This window comes from Xenopus tropicalis, chromosome 2 (assembly GCF_000004195.4).
Source record: "Xenopus tropicalis strain Nigerian chromosome 2, UCB_Xtro_10.0, whole genome shotgun sequence".
NCBI lineage: Eukaryota > Metazoa > Chordata > Amphibia > Anura > Pipidae > Xenopus > Xenopus tropicalis.
The window spans coordinates 63,738,958-63,758,427 of NC_030678.2; the positions used below are offsets into that span (position 1 = coordinate 63,738,958).

The 19,470-nt window shown below is 37.3% G+C and overlaps 1 protein-coding gene across 5 annotated transcripts in view; it reads left to right on the forward strand.

The window, feature by feature from the left end:
* Positions 1 to 19,470, forward strand: part of tnnt2 (troponin T2, cardiac type) — a 28,824-nt gene continuing 9,354 nt past the window's right edge. The window contains exons 1-11 of one of the 5 annotated variants that reach the window (XM_031896821.1): positions 1 to 93; positions 3,442 to 3,490; positions 5,066 to 5,079; positions 7,556 to 7,597; positions 8,360 to 8,392; positions 10,403 to 10,423; positions 11,556 to 11,577; positions 11,672 to 11,732; positions 12,037 to 12,153; positions 15,494 to 15,571; positions 17,424 to 17,534. In XM_031896821.1, coding sequence (XP_031752681.1) covers positions 3,456 to 3,490; positions 5,066 to 5,079; positions 7,556 to 7,597; positions 8,360 to 8,392; positions 10,403 to 10,423; positions 11,556 to 11,577; positions 11,672 to 11,732; positions 12,037 to 12,153; positions 15,494 to 15,571; positions 17,424 to 17,534 — 534 coding nt within the window. In that variant the 5' untranslated portion in view covers positions 1 to 93; positions 3,442 to 3,455. The remainder of the gene's footprint in view (positions 94 to 3,441; positions 3,491 to 5,065; positions 5,080 to 7,555; positions 7,598 to 8,359; positions 8,393 to 10,402; positions 10,424 to 11,555; positions 11,578 to 11,671; positions 11,733 to 12,036; positions 12,154 to 15,493; positions 15,572 to 17,423; positions 17,535 to 19,470) is intronic. The other 4 variants (XM_002932124.5, XM_012954361.3, XM_004919727.4 and 1 more) reach the window with 4 other exon arrangements.

The following is a 19,470-nucleotide window of genomic DNA, read 5'->3' on the forward strand; positions in this document are numbered from 1 at the left end:
TTACACACCCACAGCTCTTATCAGAGATATATAGGATCCGGATTCTCTTTCTTTCACAGACCCTGCTTGCTTTCTCTTTTTGAACTCTCAAAGGTAAGATACATACATATATTAAATTTTTAATCTGAAAAAAATTCTTAATAGGATATAGTAAGCTGATATTGTTACTAAAATACTGGAGAGGGAGTAGACTGCATGAATCTCATCTAATGTTATATGACCAAAAAATGCCATATACACAATGTTGTATGTATATACATATGCAGGTATGGGACCTGTTATCCAGAATTCTCAGGACCTGGGGTTTTCCGGATAAGGGGTCTTTCCGTAATTTGGATCTCCACAACTTAAGTCTGCTAAATATTGAATAAACCCAATAGGCTTGTTTTATCTTCAATAATGATTAGTTATATGTTAGTTGGGATCAAGTACAAGTTACTGTTTTATTATTACAGAGAAAAAGGAAATCATTTTTAAAAAATTTCTTATAATGGAGTCTAATTCAGAACTTTCTGGATAACGTGTTTCTGGATAAGGGATCGCATACCTGTATACACACAGCATAAGCAAACAAAGCCACATTTGCAGCCAATTCATGTAAAACAATATGAAAAAATACACCAGAAAGGGTAAAGAGCTAGTTATATATTCAGTGAGCATATGCAGTGATGCAAAGGGCAAGATGAATAAAATATAAACCTAGGTAATAATTTTAGATGAATAGTGTATAATTAGTATTTTTCATAATTCAGCATCTACAATGAAATATTAATTTTCTATGTCATTTATGTATTTAATAGAAAATATAGCCACAACAAAATTTACAAAAATCATAAAAACCCACCAGTATGCTTTATTAGTGTAAGACTAGCCAGGGGGTAATTGGAATAAGGAAAGATATTAAAAAGTCCCTTGTGTGAGAGTGTGCAGCACCTTGCACTTGATGAACCAAGGTAGGCACAACCAGAACAGTGGCAGGGCATACTCTTATAGCAGAGCAACCAGGTGCAAGTGCTATGTATAGTATTTTATCAATACAGTTGTAAGCCCACCATCTAGCATTGTGCCTACCCTGTTATAAATGTGTTCTCCAGTGTTTTAAAAGATTTCACTGTGTATATAGGTAGGCATTTTGGGAATTTGGCTGGAGGGGACATTGCTATTGCTACATTGCTTCAGTAATATATTTAGTCAAGAGCAGATGTGAAGACAATTGCAAGAGACATTTTTACAATAGTAATTACATTTACAACTAATCATTGAAATAAGTTCAGTTCATGTATATTTATATATGAAAGTTGCTTAAAATTACATTTTCTATTGTTGGGAATTTTTCCCTATTAAATGCTGTTAGAAATTCTGTTACTTGCATCCAAATAGGATGTCAACTGGTAGCTATGTGCAGAGCTTTATTTTGGTTGGGTGTCACCAGACCAGGCCACACCACCCCCTTATGTTTCACATGTGCAGTGCAGTTTAACTACTGCGCATGTGCTGTGGGACTATGATTCCCCCCTGCGCTCAGATCCAAGATCCTGCTGCCAGCAGTGATTTTTTGAATGATTTTTTTTATCAATAGGCACTTATATACTGTCCGCTAAAGCTTCTGCCCTACGCATGGGCCCACCTATTTAAAAAATATGCCCCTGCGTATTTTGGCCCTGTCACCCATTGTCAGCACTATATTTCACAAAGGCAAATATTTTAATTTCACTAATAAAGCTAAAGGTGCAGCCAAACAATTTTAAACTTCCAGAGGCATTTTACCAGTTTTTTTACCTTTTCTAGTTTAATGCAGAAACGCATGGGCCCCCATACATACAATACAGTGCAGCCATACATACAATAGATATATTTTGAATCTGACAGCCCTTCATTTCTAATCATTTTGCTGCACCTTGCGGAAATCAATGTATCCCAAATTCCCCCATTACTTAAAAAGCAACATTATGGGCAAATCTATTTCCTACACACATTTATCACTGAAACTTTACTTTAGTAAAAGTGATTGGGCAGTGTTTCATGCAAACTGGGACATGTTAGGCATAACTGGGTATGGTTGGAGCAGGCCAGTGATGTGGCCAAATATTACCTATTTTATTTGCCTTTGCCCTTAACAGCCCTTACAAACAGCATAGAATTACCCCACCAAAAATGGTAAAATTTACCCTGGTATAGCAACCCATAGCAAACAATCAGTAATAAATTTAAATTAGTCAACTGCAAAAGGCTAATGACAACAAATCTACTCAGATGTTTACTATTACACTGTTTTGAGTCCCTACTAGATCAATAGCTGTGCCATTTCTTTTATAGAAATGGGCTTATGCTATACAGTAAATATGGTCTGGCAGTAAGCAGGTTAAATGTAGCAGCAGGAATGTTGTTTTCAAGTAGTTAAATGCTAAAAGCCATAGAAGGAAATGCACTGTGAGAGCTCTGATAAAATGACACAGTGATAAGAGAGCTTGGACTTAAAAGGGGTGTACTAGAACATACAGATAACACATTCTTTCAGTCTTAAAGCTTCCATTTCTGTCATTCCTTTGTACCCTGTCACATGTGTGGATGGACTTTATAAGTCCATCATCACGTCTGTTTCCAATTATGTTTGTTATAAGTACCATCATGTCTGTTTACAATACAATCCTAATTTTTTTTTTTTTTTAAATATACATGGCAAAGGGCAAGTTCCTCAATGGGATTTTACTTTTGGTCATACACTTCATGACATCACTGACATCACCAAGCAATGAAAAATATTTTATTTATATATGAATAATGTTCCCTATTGTAAATTCAATGGTTATTATAAGTCACCATATACCTGTAAAGGCACAAAACCAAAGTTCTTTTATGCAGGTCATGAAACTCTGAGGTGACTTCAAATAGTCTTATATTTTACAACATAGGATACATTATTCACTATATAAATAAAAGTAATTTTATCACATCATGATGTCAGTGCTGTCATGAAGTGTATAGCCAAAAATATTAAGTGAAATCATTTTGTGTAATTCAATATGTAAAAAGCAGTACAGCAGATAAACTTGCCATTTTTTATAAATTCAAATATACATATCTTTGTAAAACACATATATTGCATGTTTCAAACAATAATGGAGTGCAGTTCTGGGTCACAGTGCACCCAATACATGTTAAAGTGTATTGCAGTTAGTTATGCATTACTAATCTAGTTTGTGGCATAGTTCAGTAAAATTAAAACTGCATATTACATGGATTAATTCAGCATTGCTTAGGCCCTACTTTAAAGGGTTTAAAGTCATTGTAATGGGATGTCAGGTAAAGCTTATACAGACGACAGCAGGCATTCTGTTTTAATAGGTTAAATATATAGCTGATTTACATGCTCATGTAAGAACATTGGCACAAAACTCTTAAAAAATACTAATGATTACTTGAATTTTTTTATCACTTTAGATTGTGGTGAAAACATGTCTGATACAGAGGATATAATAGAAGAATATGAGTAAGTATAGCATATATATTTGACAGAACTTACTTCTCCAAACATCGCCGTAAATCCAGTCCATTTTACCTTCTGGAAGTTCTTACACATTACCCTTTAGATATCCCATAGTGAACATAAAAAATAGCTATAATCACAAGAGTCAACATAGTGGTCGCTTATTAAAAGATTACAGTCTGACTTCCAATAAGGAGTGCTGTGCTTTCAGCAATAGTGTATGTCTGACTTCAGGCTGGGGGCATCAAGTCACATGCATAGGCATGGGAGCAGCAGCTCTGTCCTCTGGACTCCTGGTCATGAGGATTGCATGGGAACACTTTTTTAAACTGTCAGTGCCATTTTAAAAAGCCCCCAGCTGCCTGGATTTGACTACAGCTTCAACCTCCAGCTGCCTTTAATCTTGTTTTAATATAATGGCACTGAGATATTGCAGTCTAAAACAAGATTAGACTATGCTGGGGACTGTATATTTTTTTAAGACAGTTGTGGAAATTAAGCCATGATATAGTGGGACTTTAGCTGACTGCAGATTCCTGTTTTTCTGAACTAACATTTTTGGCTATTTGGAGATTTTCTTATGCGGCAGTTCTTTTAAAAAAAGGTTTGACAATGCAAATTAATTTTACATATTTAAGTTTGCTGTCTTCTGTAGCATAACAGATATATTTAGCCTCTATTAAATGAAGGCAATCATATAGTTCCGTACCTAATCTAAGGGGTAGATTTATCAAAATGTGAGATTAGAGTTTACCACAGAAATACCCACTTTCTATCCATTTTTAGAAACATATTTATCAAATTGTGAGCTCTAACTTTTGCCCAGGGCTGGAACTATGGGTAGGCAGAAGAGGTACGCACCTATGGTGCACCAGTCAGCACCCTAATCACCCGTAATGGTGCTGCTTCTAGTAATTTTCTGCAGTTTTGCAAGTTTTTTTGGAAAAGCAAAAGGTGACAGATTTGCTCATCACTATTTACAAAATCTTCTGTGGGGGATTTGGTTTCTGGAGCAAACACTTTTTTATTATGGATTTGGTACGTCCCTAATAAATAAATATCAAAATGTACATAGGGTTGTATAGGGCAAATGTTAAAAAAAATAAACTGGGGAATCTAAATTCCACTTAAACAACATTTTGTTGTCAGGGAAGTTTTAACAAATTGACATGGGTGCAGATATGTATTTTTCTGTGCTGGCCATTGTTCTGCACAGTGTCTGATAGAGTGGTACAAAGGTAGTCACCATTGGACCATGAAACAATGGCAGTGGTATCTTTTTGTGGTGTGATAATGACCCTGTGCATAAAATGAGGACTGTACAGAATAAATTTGGTGAGATGGACATGGAAGAGATTGACTAGCCTGCACAGAGCCCAACTGAACACCTGTAGGGCAACGGTATATAGGGAAAAGTGTGTCTGTCTATATGGAAGCAAAGCCCACCAACAGTGGTCTAAAATCTAGAGGAAAGCTTTTACTAAAGTGTAGAGGCTTTTACAGCAGCAAAGGAAGGATCATTTTTTATAGCTGCCCATATGCAATCCTAAAACTTGTTTTTCTTGTTTTTCACTGCAGGGAAGAAGATAAAGGTAAGTTATTTTTTTAACTAGCTGTTATTAAAGAGATACCGACACCAGAAGTGAAACCTTTTTTACATTTATCATAACATTGTCTTTGCATGAGCTTTATAATTTTGCCAAAAAAGTATTTCCTGATGCTTTTCCATTCCTTATCTGATCCCCCATGTTCTTCTATGAGGGGGCGGCCATATTTGTGCAGCAGTAGGCTGTTAGCATTAGAAGCTATAACTGACAGGCTGAAAAGGGACAGTCAGGTTGGCAAAACAGTCAGATTTAGGAAATTCAAGCAACAATTACATACAAAACCAGCCCTAACAGTGAAAAAAGATCAACATGACTTATAGGTAAATTTATATGTAGATTCATAATTTGAAAAGTCATTTTTTCACGTCAGTATCACTAAAAAGTAATACAGTATTTGCTTGTAGGCAGTGCTAGAAGCAGGTTTAGAAAAGTGCTGATATGTATGCTTCTTTGAAGAAAATTAGAGTAAATCCAAGGTTTTCTTGTGGGCCCCTGGCATCTCAGTCCGACACTGCTTACATTTGCTGTGTGGGGCAAGCTGCAAAAAGGCCTTAAACTTTGCTGGACACTTGTACTGCAAGGAAAAATATACACACAGCTTATAGCACTAAGGCAGTTACATTCTATTTGTAGGACTAGCATATTGCCGGTGACAATAAAATTGTAGCAAATGAATACTTTTTGTACACTTTTATGTGATTTTTTTCATGTAAAATGAATTTAACTTTTGTGGTAATTTACGCCAGAATATCATATCAGATGACAAATAAAAGAATCAAAGGTTTTCTCTCTGTGCCAAAAGTCTTCCTTGAAGTAAAAAAAAACAGTGCTTAGCAAATTCTCTGCATGACTTTGCTAAAACGATCAGATGGTGGCAAAATCATTCCACATTACAACATATACACGTAAATATCATGCACATTTAATCACTCATAGCATTTTATTTGTGTAAATACATTTTGATCATATTTTGATGAACCATATTTTGAAATGTATGCCTGACAGTGGCAGTTACCTCCCTTGTCCACATACCTCTTTTCAGCCACTTCCTCCTGATGCGTTTTGAGCCACTGGGCGTTTTATGCCTTCATATTTATCAATAAATCTCTTAAATTCCCATAGACATCAACAGAGAGTGGTTGAATTTTACTGAGGTGAGCTCTAATTAATGTCCCTGAGACTTTCAAATATATCTGTCGAGAATGCTTAAAGGAGAGGGAAAGGCTAAGTCACTGTGACTTTAATCGCTTACCTTTTACCCTGGGCTGGTGCTCCTGTGAAAAGAAAAAGACATCAGCCCGGGGTACCTGTGAGCAAGTGTCTCCTGTTTCTTCTTTCGGCTTTTTCACCCTACTGCGCATGCGCCAGCCCTGGGATTTAGATGAAAGAAGGAAGAGGAAACACTCACTGCAGGCATCCTAACAGGAGCACCACCCTGGGGTAAAAGGTACAGTAAGTGATTAAAGTCACTGGGGGGTGCCTAACATTTGGCACCCCCCAGTGATTTTTACCTTTTCTTCTTCTTTAAAATCAAGATACAGTTGCTTTAGAGTTGTTTTGCTTAACATTGTTTTCTTATCCTCCCTTTGACTTAATTTTTACTTTTTTTTTAGAGTGTTTTGCATTTTGTAACTATGTGTGATGGGGTGTGGTCAGATGACATTGTCCTTGGAATTTCCTTCAAATATTGGACTTACTTTATTTCTTTTCTATGATTAAGTGCCTAGGTCACAAAACATGTCAGGCAATGGTTTTTACTGAATGTAATAATGCTATTTTGCTACCTTCCTATTGTTCCCACTGCTGATTGGCTGCTGTTTGGGGTGATATCACTCCAATTTGTAGCTCAGCAGTAAAGTGTGACTGAAGTTTATCAGAGCTCAGGTAGCACCCTGGGAAATGAAGAGTATGGCTAGTCCCATGTGAAATTTCAAAATGAAATATACATTTTTTTTGAAAAACGATTTTACTGCAGGAGTCTGCTGGAGAAGCTCTGTTAACTGATGCGTTTTGAAAAAACATGTTTTCCCATGACACTATTCCTTTAATAAAATGTATTAGACAGTAGACAGTGAATAGGGAAAGCAAATGTAAAAGGGAAAACAAATGTAAAAATAAACAAGAGAAACATAATAGACAATTGGAGAAGTAGAAGAGAAATAAACAATGGACAAATTGGATGAAGTAGGCTTGGGATCCCACTTGTGATGATATAAATATGCTTGTTGATGGGATGCATTTAGGTGATGCATTGGATTAAATTTTTGTTAGTGTCTTAATCACCGCTTTAATTATTGTGGATGCCTAGGAGGGATAAAGTACCCAAGTTCACTGACCTGTGTAAAGTTACATAGAAATGTGTGAACTGACAAATCATTAAGGTGATAGTACTCCCTATATTTTACATAAACATGTTTCTTCTTAAAACAAGTTTAAATGCATTTGTATCTTATTTCCTTAGTGTCAGAGAATGAAGAGGGAGAGGAAGAGCCTGAAGAAGATGGTATGTAGAAAGTATATCTTTTGTACTCTAAAGTCATTTGTTAGGGCGGCAAAGCGCTGTCTTCTAAAAGTCTTTGAGAAAGGGGTACTGTGCTATCCTGAAAGGTCAGTCTGTACTAAAATAATTTTTTGTAAATTGTCAAATAAAAATTCTAGGTGCACAGGTGTTTGTAACTAGTGATGAACACATTTTTTCACCAGGCAAGGATTTGCAGCGAATTTCTGCATTTCGCCATTGGTGAATTGTTTTGCGAAACTTTAGCAAAAAGAAAAGTTAAAGGAAGTATTTTATCATATGTAGTAAATTATAGGAAAAAAGAGAGCTTGAGCTCATAAAGTTCATCCTTTCTAAAATATATCTGAATAAAATTATTTAGGGGAATGCAAACAAAACCATCAACAGGCCTAAGCAAAAAATGCCAACATTTATTCATTAATACTGATTGTTTAACAAATAAACATGCCTTTTTTGCTAGAGTATCACCCCACCCCCATACATCACTTATTTCACCTCTCTAGGCAAAGCTTTCCACATCCTGACTGCCCTAAATGGATGAATATACTATGCTTGTTGTATGCAAAGGTTTAGGGGACCCTATATTTCTATTGCAGTGATGTCAATATCACCACAATTTTATCTAAATCTGTGTTAATGAGAGTGTAAACAGAGACCATGACCAAATGCCTTGTTACCATTAACTAATACAGCTAAAAAAGGCAGGTTATATCTGTATATATCTGATATGTAAATGAATGCACACAGGTAATGAAGAAGAAGCAAATGAGGAGAAAGAAGGTAAAGTATATTTTTTTTCTCATCATTCCCAATTTCACACATCCACAGTTACTCTCACACTCGTGAACACTCTGGCTTCTCACTCAGCCCTGCTGACTCTCCCATCCAGGGATACCAGCTCATCAGCTTCTGGCACACTTTGGCTTCTCTTCTAAGCCTTGTCATTCCAGCACTCATACACATGGTCACGGCTCCCTCTGCTCCTCTGCCCCTCTGGGAGCTCCTAAAGGTGGCCACACACGTGGGGATTTCCGATGGTCGCACGAAAGATTGTACAATCGGCCACTAACCGTTCAGGGCTGAAACGGCAGATAAGGAGGTAGAAACAATAGGATTTCTACCTCCTTCTGACGATTCAGCCCTGAAGGCAGATTTTGATCAGGCGCCTTCTATGGCACCTGATCAAAATCTTTTAACCCGCCCGATCAGCGAGTCGACCAATATCAGCAGCATCCTGTGATATCGGTCGACTCGCCGACTTCCCATACACGCACCGAATATTGTATGAAACGGGTTTCGTACGATATTATCGGTGTGTGTATGGCCAGCTTAACACAGGCAGGTAGACTTCCTGCTCTGAGCCCATAGGAGTGTGCACACACCATTTTTACCTCTACAGGCAGCTACTCTATCAGCTGCCTCTTAATTACCTGACTGAGAGGGATTATTAACCTTATCTGCAATAAGAATCCCCCTGCAACCTACATCATGTGTCAAATGCACACTTTGTTATACATTTTTAGGCAAGACAGCTGTGTTTTCTAAACACACTGGGGCACATTTATCAATGTACAAATTTTCGCCAATTAAAAGCACGATTGGAAAAAATTCGGACTAACCATGATAATTTCTGATGTGCGTTAACATTTGTGTCGTGGTTGTACAAAAATATTGTGGTGTGATCCATAAGTTTAAAAATTTTCGTATCTGATCGTAAACGGCACGAAAACCTTTCTGACTTTGAACCTTCAATGCGTGATTTTGGAAGCCTTCTATAGGACTCAATGGCACTCTGCAGCTCCAACCTGGCCAAAAGAAAGTCAAGATACTGAAGCTTGAATAAATTCGGAAACTTTTGTAGTCGTTGCGGCAAATACGGTTTTGTTGCACAAATTGACGCAAAGCACGAAAAAGTAGCGTTATTTCCCATTTTTTCCCATTTGGACTCAATCGTACTTTCATAAATGCGCCCCACTGTCACATGCTACATAGACTTTTTCAGATTTTCCTTGCTGGAGTTTTATAACCAATAACCTATACATTCTAATGAACCATATTCTGTTATACTTCTTGAAAGCCATTTATTGCCACAGCTATAATCTTCTGTCTCACTGTACCCCATTCTCTAATGCATACTTCTGCCACTGGCAGCTCTCTCGGCTGTTCTCCTTCCTTCCTCGGTATCATGGCTCTTAAAACCCCTTTTAAAAAAGGAAATATACATATTTTTATTTTTTTTAAGTTTGTAAACAGTAATGAGCAAATCTGTCCTGTTTTGCTTGGCTGAAAAATTTGCAAAACGGAAAAAGTTGCGAAATACAAATTCAAATCAATGGGTGTGTTATTCTATGTGTTAATTTTCATGCAAATGCAGGCAATGGGCAAATTTTTTTAAGTCAATGTAGTTCTATATTTCCAGGGGTTAACTGACAGGGTCGCAACTACCAGGTGTGTGACTACAAGAAATGCGCACAACAGGGGGGACAGGGGACACCGCGTCTTCTGGCAAAAACACAGGTTTATTTGGGGCAAACTCTTCCCAACATTAGCATTACAGGAACATAGTTCTGTAGCATTTCAACAAAATATATTCAAGACTTGTCCCCTATCTGGGACTCTCACCTTCCACCACTTTCACACTCTGGAAAAAAACTGCACTTTTAAAAATGGATTTCAAATCAGAATTCTGCTGGAGAAACTCTATTAACTGATGTATTTTGAAAAAAACATGTCTTCCCATGACAGTATTCTTTCAAGGAATTTACGTGATTTATTGATTTATTCTCACAGGTGAAAATGAGGAACAAGAAGGTAAGGTATTTTTATTTCCCAATTCCAAATCCCCAACAATACCCAATATACCCTTGCAAAGCAAATATTCTTAGCCTGTGGGTCATAGCCACAAAATGGGTTCCCATTGTACAAGTATTTAGGGTGGGTTTTCATGATTCCATTCAATATAATAAAATTTCTACCTTCAGTAGAAAATAGTTAGTTAGTTGGATACCTGATTTAAGAAACCACTTTTGATTTGCAAAACTTTCCAGGCTTAACCTGGGTTTCAAAGAAAGATTTAACAAACCCCTACTATAAAATATAATGGTGGTCATACATGATACAATTATGATCTTGACTGTGACCATTGGTCAGGGCTGAACTGTCAGATATACAGGTAGAATTCTACACATATCTGATGATTCAGCACTAAACACTTGCCTTTGCTCGGACACCTTAATTGACGAGACAACCAATATCCACAAGACCTTGTTTCCCACCATACACACACACCAAATATTTATGAAACTTCTTTTCGTACTACAGTATGTGCCACCCAAGTTTTTGCAATAAAGGTAAACACAAGAAGATAACATCACATTCCATAAATCCATAAAGCTCTATGTTTTGTACAAGTGAATCCTTTATAATCTATTCTAGAGGAAAACAAATAAGATCCTATCTGAATCTTTGCAAATTTTAAGGGTTATTGCTGTAACAAGGGTAGGATGAGGAGAACCTATGTGAGTTTATTAATTGAGGTACTGGTCCTGTTTGCTTTGCTCCTGACTGAGGAAGAATAAGTGCAGTGCTCTTTTCAGCATGTAGGCTATTCTGGCCCTGCCATAGGAGATGGAGTTCACAGTGAGAAAGATAACACATGAAGAGGAAAGAGGTATAAGCAAAAGTGAGGCATAAGAGATAGAAACAGGACTTGGAGGAAAAGAAAAGGTAAAACTGGGGAAAGTGAGTAAACAGAAATAGGGTAAAATTGTATGGAAAAGAACAATTGCTTATTAGATGGAAGTGGAAAAACTGCACATCACATGGGGTTGCATTGAATCCTAACCTTGAGTAAATAAAGCTATAAAGGCAGATAGAATATTTTCCAGCCAAACCATTTATTATATTTATATTTTCTCTTTATATAACCTGATTTTTGGAACAGAAGAGTCAAGACCTAAACCAAAGTAAGTAAACATACAAAATAGGAAGGAAGGAAAGTTGAATTTTGTTGTCTTTTTAAGTTGTACTTTATTATTTTCCTTTGTTTTATTGTTCTAGGCTCTTTATGCCAAACCTGATACCTCTAAAGATACCAGATGGTGAAAAGGTGGATTTTGATGTAAGCATTGCAAAATGGTTATCAAAATAAAACCCCCTCTGCTGCAAGTTAGAGAGCCTTCAAAAGGAGATTTTTGCCTTCCTCTGGATCAACTAGCAGTTAAGCAGTTTATATATAGGCATAAAAGGTTGAACTTGATTGACATGTGTCTTTTTTCAACTTAACTTACTATGTTACTATGTTACCTTCATGGGCTTTAGTTATCATATAAAGAAAGATAAATATCCTAGAACATTTAGTTTTAAACCAGTCAGGTACCTGTTCTATTTTATATCTTATCTATCTATCTTCTATACAACTGTAGGACATTCACAGGAAGCGAATGGAAAAAGATCTTACTGAACTGCAGACGCTTATTGAGGTTCATTTTGAAAGTCGAAAGAAGGAGGAGGAGGAACTTCAAGCACTGACAGAAAGAATGGTATGTAGGATAATTGGAATGTTTTTTTTAATTATATAATTATATGTAATTCATTATTTAATTATATTTAATTAACTAGATCCAGTGTTACGCCATTTTTAATGTAAATGGCAACAAATATAAAAGGGCACAGTCACTTACCCTGAAGCAATGGGCAAAGTGTGCACAATCACCATGTGTTTTCCCCCAGAGCATGTTTTTTTAAAGAATTCATGCATTATTGCATGCTTCTTGCGACTGCTGAATCACAACTGGGCTCCTGCATTCTGAGTCAGGTGGAACTGTAACTGATTTGTTAAAATGGATGCACCTGCACTTTGCCATAAATCAAATACAGTAGTGCCAAATATTTTTGCAGTCTACTTGGTGTCAGTTCAGGTGTTTAGTGTGCAAATTATATCTGCACCCAATTCTTTAGCCACAAGTGTGCTGCATTTATTGATGCAGGGCATAGAACCATGTGTTAGTAGAAGCAGAAGCTCTTTATTTGAAATGGAGGGCAGGAAGGAGTGATCTCCAGTGAGCTCAACTATACAGACACAAGAACCTCTAATGAAAGTGGCTTATATTCACTCACTCACAGCAGGGAAAAGAGCATGTTGTGTCTGTAGACATACATAGTCCTATAGTGAAAAATGTAACCCCATTTGTAAAATAAATATTATGACACAAGGCTGAAGGCTGAGTGCTTTTAAGCAGGTCATGGAACTATCCAATATCCTCTTATTTTACAACAGTGGGGCACATTATTTATTATAATACACATTTTAGTGATTAATGAAACAAATTAATTACTAAGCATCTGTTATAACGGAAGACATCACTGAGACCATTTATAAGGATAACATTTACAGGATTTTCACTGCTCCATGTACTATATGAATATATTACACAAGGGTCTTAAATAATCTGTCACATTACTTGTTATATTTTAAAAAATAATTTAACATTCATTATTTTAATATATGATGAGAGGATACATGGTTACATGGAGTTTATGAAAGACTTGAGGCTTCAAGTGTTTATGTTGTCTTAGAACTCTTTCTCACATAACAATTCTCATAATATGATGTTAATTTGTTAAAATGCCTCTGGTTTGGGCCTAATCTATTGACTGTTCATATTTATAGTGCTTAAAGTCTATCTACGTGGTGCAGCCAATAACAGATGTGTATGACTTATGTACACATATCAACTAACCAAGAAACCACTGTGTTAAGCAGGCAGAAATTTTTTTATAGTCTTTACTATTATTACTATATATATTACTTTACACCCATGTGTCACCTATGCGTTTCTTGATAGTAATAAAACCTTTTTAGTATGTAATACTACATTCTATGAGACATGCCATAATGATAAGCAGTCCTTATGAGCATGTTTAGAATATGCTGGCTTTAGAGGTAAGAGAGGAACTACAATTCTAAACAATTTTATAACATGTATTTTCCTACTGCAAAAAAAAAAGAAATAGAAAAGAAAATATAACATTCCAGTATACTATACATTGAGTAAAATGTTGTACTTGTAATGGTAATTAAAACTGAAACCTTAATTTGTTAATCCATTTCTGCATTGCTGGATTTGACTCTTGTGTAGCAGAAGCCAGGTCTCCTCCAGTTAAACAACTTTAATGCATTGTTTGTTGAGGAGTCAAGAGTTAGTAGTGCAGAGAGTGGAAATAAGCAAGACAGATACTGCTTTTAATAGCAATCATTAAATAACAATGTAAAACCATTTTAACCAATTACATTTTCTTTTTTTTACAAGAAACATTTTTTGGGTGGAGGGACAATATTCCCTCTTTTCAACATTGGTTTGATGAATAGGGTTTGTATGGAGCATACTTTTGCCTATTATTTTAATTAGAAAATATGTATTGTTTTTTTTTAATTTTTGCTTTAACTAGGGCAACATTTGAAAATGAAACTAATGCCTTATTACTTCCTGATCCAAAGGAGCAGTCAAACAAATAAGCAATCCACTGAAAAGCCTCTTTATAAATATACCACTCCCTTCCCCCAGCTACAGCCTGTTATCCTTTTATGGTGAAGACACATAGAGCGACTTAGTAGCAGCTGCTTGTTACGGCTACTAAACTAATACCCTGCCATAGACAATACTGAGAATTGGCTCTGCTAAAACACACATAGAGACAATTCTCAGTAAAAGATCAGCATTGTCTATTTCTGTAGCCATTATAAGCAGCTGCTACTAGAGCTCTGTGTGTCTTCACCCTTAAACAAAGAGCAAAAAAAAATTTGCTCATCACTAGTCATGAACAAAGTATTATAGAATAAGACATAATGGGCACTATACTATTGCTGTAGATGTGACTATTAGAGTTTATGGTCGTGTGTCTATGTTACCCATTTTTTGGTCATCATATAAGATGATCATATAAGCCATACATGTGAAGAAAACTGTATGACATTGATCTGTTTATTATACTGTCAGATTTTAAAACTTTTTCTAGTTCTTTATAAACTGAGGTGACCATTAACTGGCAAATGTAGAATTCAGTTCATTATTATTATTATTAAAGGACATGTCAATCCCAAAAATACATTTTTGCCTAATAAAAGAAAACATAATTCTAAGCAACTTTCCAATATGAATTTATTAAAAAAGTTTGCAGCATTTGCTAAACTCCTGGTTGTTTCTTTTTAAACAATGTTAAAACGGTCAGTTTCCTCCAGCAAGACAGGCCTGTCAATCTGCTGGCTTGTATTAGATTGTTTCAAGAGTTGGAGCCACCAGGGCAGGAAATAGAAAAGGACAGACACACACGGCATTTAAAAGCAGTTATATATACAAATAACTCAAAAACCATTACAAATTATATTCTTGGTTTACTTGTCCTTTAACATTATCAATTTTAACTCAAATGTAATTGTCAGTCAATGTATAAGCCAGCCTTATATGTATGTTGGTCAGTCAAACTGGTGCTTGATAAGGTCAGTCAAAATAGAAAACCCTGGATAACCTATGTCTAAAAAAAGTAATAAATCAGATCAATACTATGTAGCCCTCAGTATCAACAAACTGTATAATATCCAAGAAATTTGCCTTTATGTAGCCATCCTAAATGGCCACTACACTAAAGAATTGTGCCTAGTTCAAAGGAATTGCTCTGCTGACAATGTTTCATATTGTTGCTCTGTACAAGCTGAAAATGAGCTCCTCGTGTTAAATAAATGGATATACTGCCCCTTTAATAGAAGCTTGTGATAATAAAGTAACTAAATAATTATACATTCTGAATAAAAAAAACTGAAACAAAGATAAAAATATATTGGTTTATTTTTTTAGCTTTTATGTATTATTTTTATTATTCTAGGAGAAGAGACGAGCTGAACGAGCCGAACAGCTGAGGATTCGAAATGAGAGGGAAAAAGAGAGACAAGCTAGAGTTGCAGTAAGTACCTGGTATGCCCCACAGGCTTATAAGAGTAGCAGTATAATATTGACAAGGGGACTCCTCAATTGCCCTTCACCTTCAGCCATCCCTCTGAACCCCATTGTTACATACATTAATAAAACACCACAGCATTTATTTACATTTTATGAAATAAATAGGACCTTGCCAGCCTCACCCCAAGGCAATATTCAAAGCCAGAATTCCATAAGAGATTTGCTACTATGCTCTGCTGTTCCTTACTGAAGACTTGAGATCAGCACTATGCCATTATATCCACCACTGAGTATTAGGCTGCCTCTACCTACAGAGAGGATGGCCCCAAATTCTGCTACCAGCAGGAGCTGCATCTCCCACCATGAGAGAAGTTCAGCAGCCCTGCTGCCGGTCCTGAATCTGCAGTGCCTCGATGATAGGAAATCCAAGTAAGCTGTCACCTAGCACAAGCAGTAGTAGCGTCTGTATCAATCAACCCACCATGCAGTCAAAGGAGAGAACCTCCTTTCTCCCTCCTCTAAAATTTCCTGTGCAGTACTCTGGCAAGGTCCTACCGCTGCTGTGACAGATACAACTTATAAATACATTAACATATATCCACTGTTTTGATCCCAGCCTGAAGCCTGTGCCAATTATGCCTCAAGAGGGAAAAAATTCCTTCCCTGACCCCACCTGGCGATCGGAAAATTCCCTGGGATCAAGGATTTGACTTTCATTTAACATAAATAATACCATGCAGACTCTCACATTCATACTGTATAGTGTTACCGAAACCACAATGTAACAGTGCATATAGGAAAACATTCACATTCTGTTATTAATAGATAATATGAGAGCATAAAGAAGACAATATCCTGGCATTTTACAAAGTATGCAAAAAGGGAGGGTGGGTGGGATGTTTCTACCTGTTCAGAAGATAGGAAGTGAACTCCTTCTCTTGTGACATCACATCCCTATCCTTCTCCACCCCCCAGCCCAGCTTTCCCCCTCCTTAACTTATTGCTTCTCACCCAAACACAGCTGCATCTGATTTTTCCAATCTTTAAACATAAACCAGTGTAATCTGGCTGCTGGTCATTCGGATCCCTTGTCATGCAGCCCCTGCGTTTATAGCTTCAGGGCTTCCTATCTATTATAACGCACAACAAAACTATTGACCCTTTTTTGGCCAATACAAACTATCATCTGTTGTAGGATCTATGTCAAAAGCTTGTGGCAAGAAATCTCAGTAATTAGCAAGAAAGCAGTAAGAAATTCTAGTAATAAGTGGCAGTGGAGTAATTACCCTAGGCATATCCACAACAGTAAGGACCTGAAACTTACCGGTATTGATAGAGTCTTACCAAAAGTAGCTGTGATACAACAGTGACCTCTCCTTATTCTGCTTCTAAACAGCTCATTTTAGGCTAATATAAACTTTAAATTGCATAAGTTTTGCCATCTATGCAACTTCTTAAAGGCTGGTCATGATTTCTAGATTGCATGGCATTTTGTTCAGATTGTGTGACAGCATTATTATGGTCTAAACTCTATAATACTTCCAACTGTGAATTCAGTCCATAATTACTAGCCACACGGAAATCTGCAGGCTGAAGCCACTAGTAGAATCTCTGCTACTCTGCTTCACATACTAGAAAGTATTCCTATTTGGTTCTGCAATCTGCAACAAACTGTTGAAAATTTTTACTATATTATTTGAAGCCTGTTTAAAAGTACAGTGAATTTCAAGAGCGGTCTGCCTTTCTTACCTTACATAATTTATAGTAATATAGCATAATCTAGTTTAATCTGTCATAACAGTAAATATTACAGTAAATATTTTGTAATCATCAATATTTCTTTTTTGCTTTTCAAGGAAGAACGTGCACGCAAAGAAGAAGAGGAAAACAGAAAGAGAGCTGAGGATGATGTCAGAAAAAAGAAAGCCTTTTCCAACATGCTTCACTTTGGAGGCTACCTTCAAAAGGTATTTTATTATTCTCTTTTTTATTTTTGCTATATTTTTCATCAGCATTGTCAGGATTGTTATCAAGCAAGTTATACTTTATACGTTTTGGCCACCCATTATTCTTACTGTGGTCTTCTACAGTGCGCTGCATAGCAAATGTAGTTTTCTGTACAATGCTTCAGTTTAGCAGAGGTGGCCCAGTTTCATATTTCTTGAGGATTATAATCACATCAGTTCAGTACTGCTTCCTAGGTAACAGCATTTCTGTCCATATAACAGGGTGTCCAGTTGTCTTTAACATACACCTAGCTTAGACAATCTGTACAAATGTCAGGTCTGGCCATGGGTGAGTGACCAGCAGGTAGGAGCTTATGTGCTGAATAACCCTTGGAACTGCATAGTAACCAAAAGCCATAATGAAGGTGAAGACTGATTTAATGAGAGAAGTAACAAAACAGATGAAAAAGCAGAACAAAAACGAGTTGAAATACAGGCCAGTGGTGAGGCAAACAGTATATAAAGCGGAGTCCGGTAACAGGCAAAATGGTCAGGGCTGGCAGAAGACTGGAAAGGTCTATAAGGCAGGCTGAGGTCAGTGGACGGCAGCAGGCAAGCAAGGTTAAGTAAAACAAGTCAGAAGTCAAACATGGGAATCCACAGAAGACCAGGTGGGGACAGGAGAACGTGTGCAAGGAACCAGGCAGGTAACTTGAAAACCAGGAATCACAGAAAACAGGCTAGATCAGGCTCAGAAGCAACAATGATCAAGTAACTGGGATCTGTAAGGAACAGGTTTATAAAGGCCCCTAATTTCTAGACTAGTGTAACCCTTTCTTGGCTATAACCAAGCCAACAGCACAACTAGATAGTTCAAGAGCATGGGGTACACACGACTCAGTCCTTCAGGATGGGCCTTCGCTATGTGGAAGTAACCAAACTGAGCTATGGTGTAGTGAAACTACAACCCACTGTAGCTGTGTGCAGTGCAGAATAACAAATGGGCGCCAGAAGGTTCTTGCAGTTGAACAGTAGAACTGGTTTATTTTCAGCGACAAGCAACTTGCAGGGTTATGCAATATACTCACACACATTAGTTAGCATAGCATTTCTCTGAGGACAGCACAGAGATGGTGTACACCCCCTCTCTGGAACAGTCAGCTGGATACCACACTCCTCAGGCCCCACGGCAACTCTGGATCAGGGTTCACAGACTACCTGCCTCCTATGTCTAAACCGTGGCCCTACACTGAGGCAACAGTGCCTGTCTGGAAGGGTACTCTCACAGCTACTTTCCTCTGAGCCAAACTGCTCGTGCTTTCTTCCCTCACTATCTCACTCTCATAGAAAGTGCTCCACAAAACTTGCTATCTAATTGGTCCTCATTCACGGGGTCCCTGTCCCCGATCCACCAGAGTGGATGACCACACTCTGGGGCAACGGCTTTACTGGGGCCTAGTTCCTTGCCTCCAGCACAGTGCTCCTTCCCCTGTGAGCAAAGGCAGCCAAAGAGGCAGACCCACCCCCTGCTAAACACTATATCTGTGTCCCAAGGGTGTGGTCTCCCTGTTAACCAATAAACACACACATGCAACTCAAAACTGACACATAGGTCTTTGCCCAGTAACAGCACAAAACCAGGAAGCTGCAGGGTTTAAAGCCATAGGGACTAGTTAACCCTATGGATCCCTACACTAGCAACACATGTGATTAACAAGATGGGTGGAGACAAGAGGGAAACAGGTAGAGATGCTGGATGCACATCACTGCAACTGACCAAACACTGCTCAAAGAAACTCCTGTGGCCCAGTGGGTTAATGCAGTCCCAGTTTAGCACATAGTCCAAAGTTCAATTCTCTACAGATCCTGACAACAAATCAGAACTGATGATGATGGTCCTGATTTTTGTATTTCAGGATAAATACTAAAATTATACTTGTTCACTGGTGCTTTTATT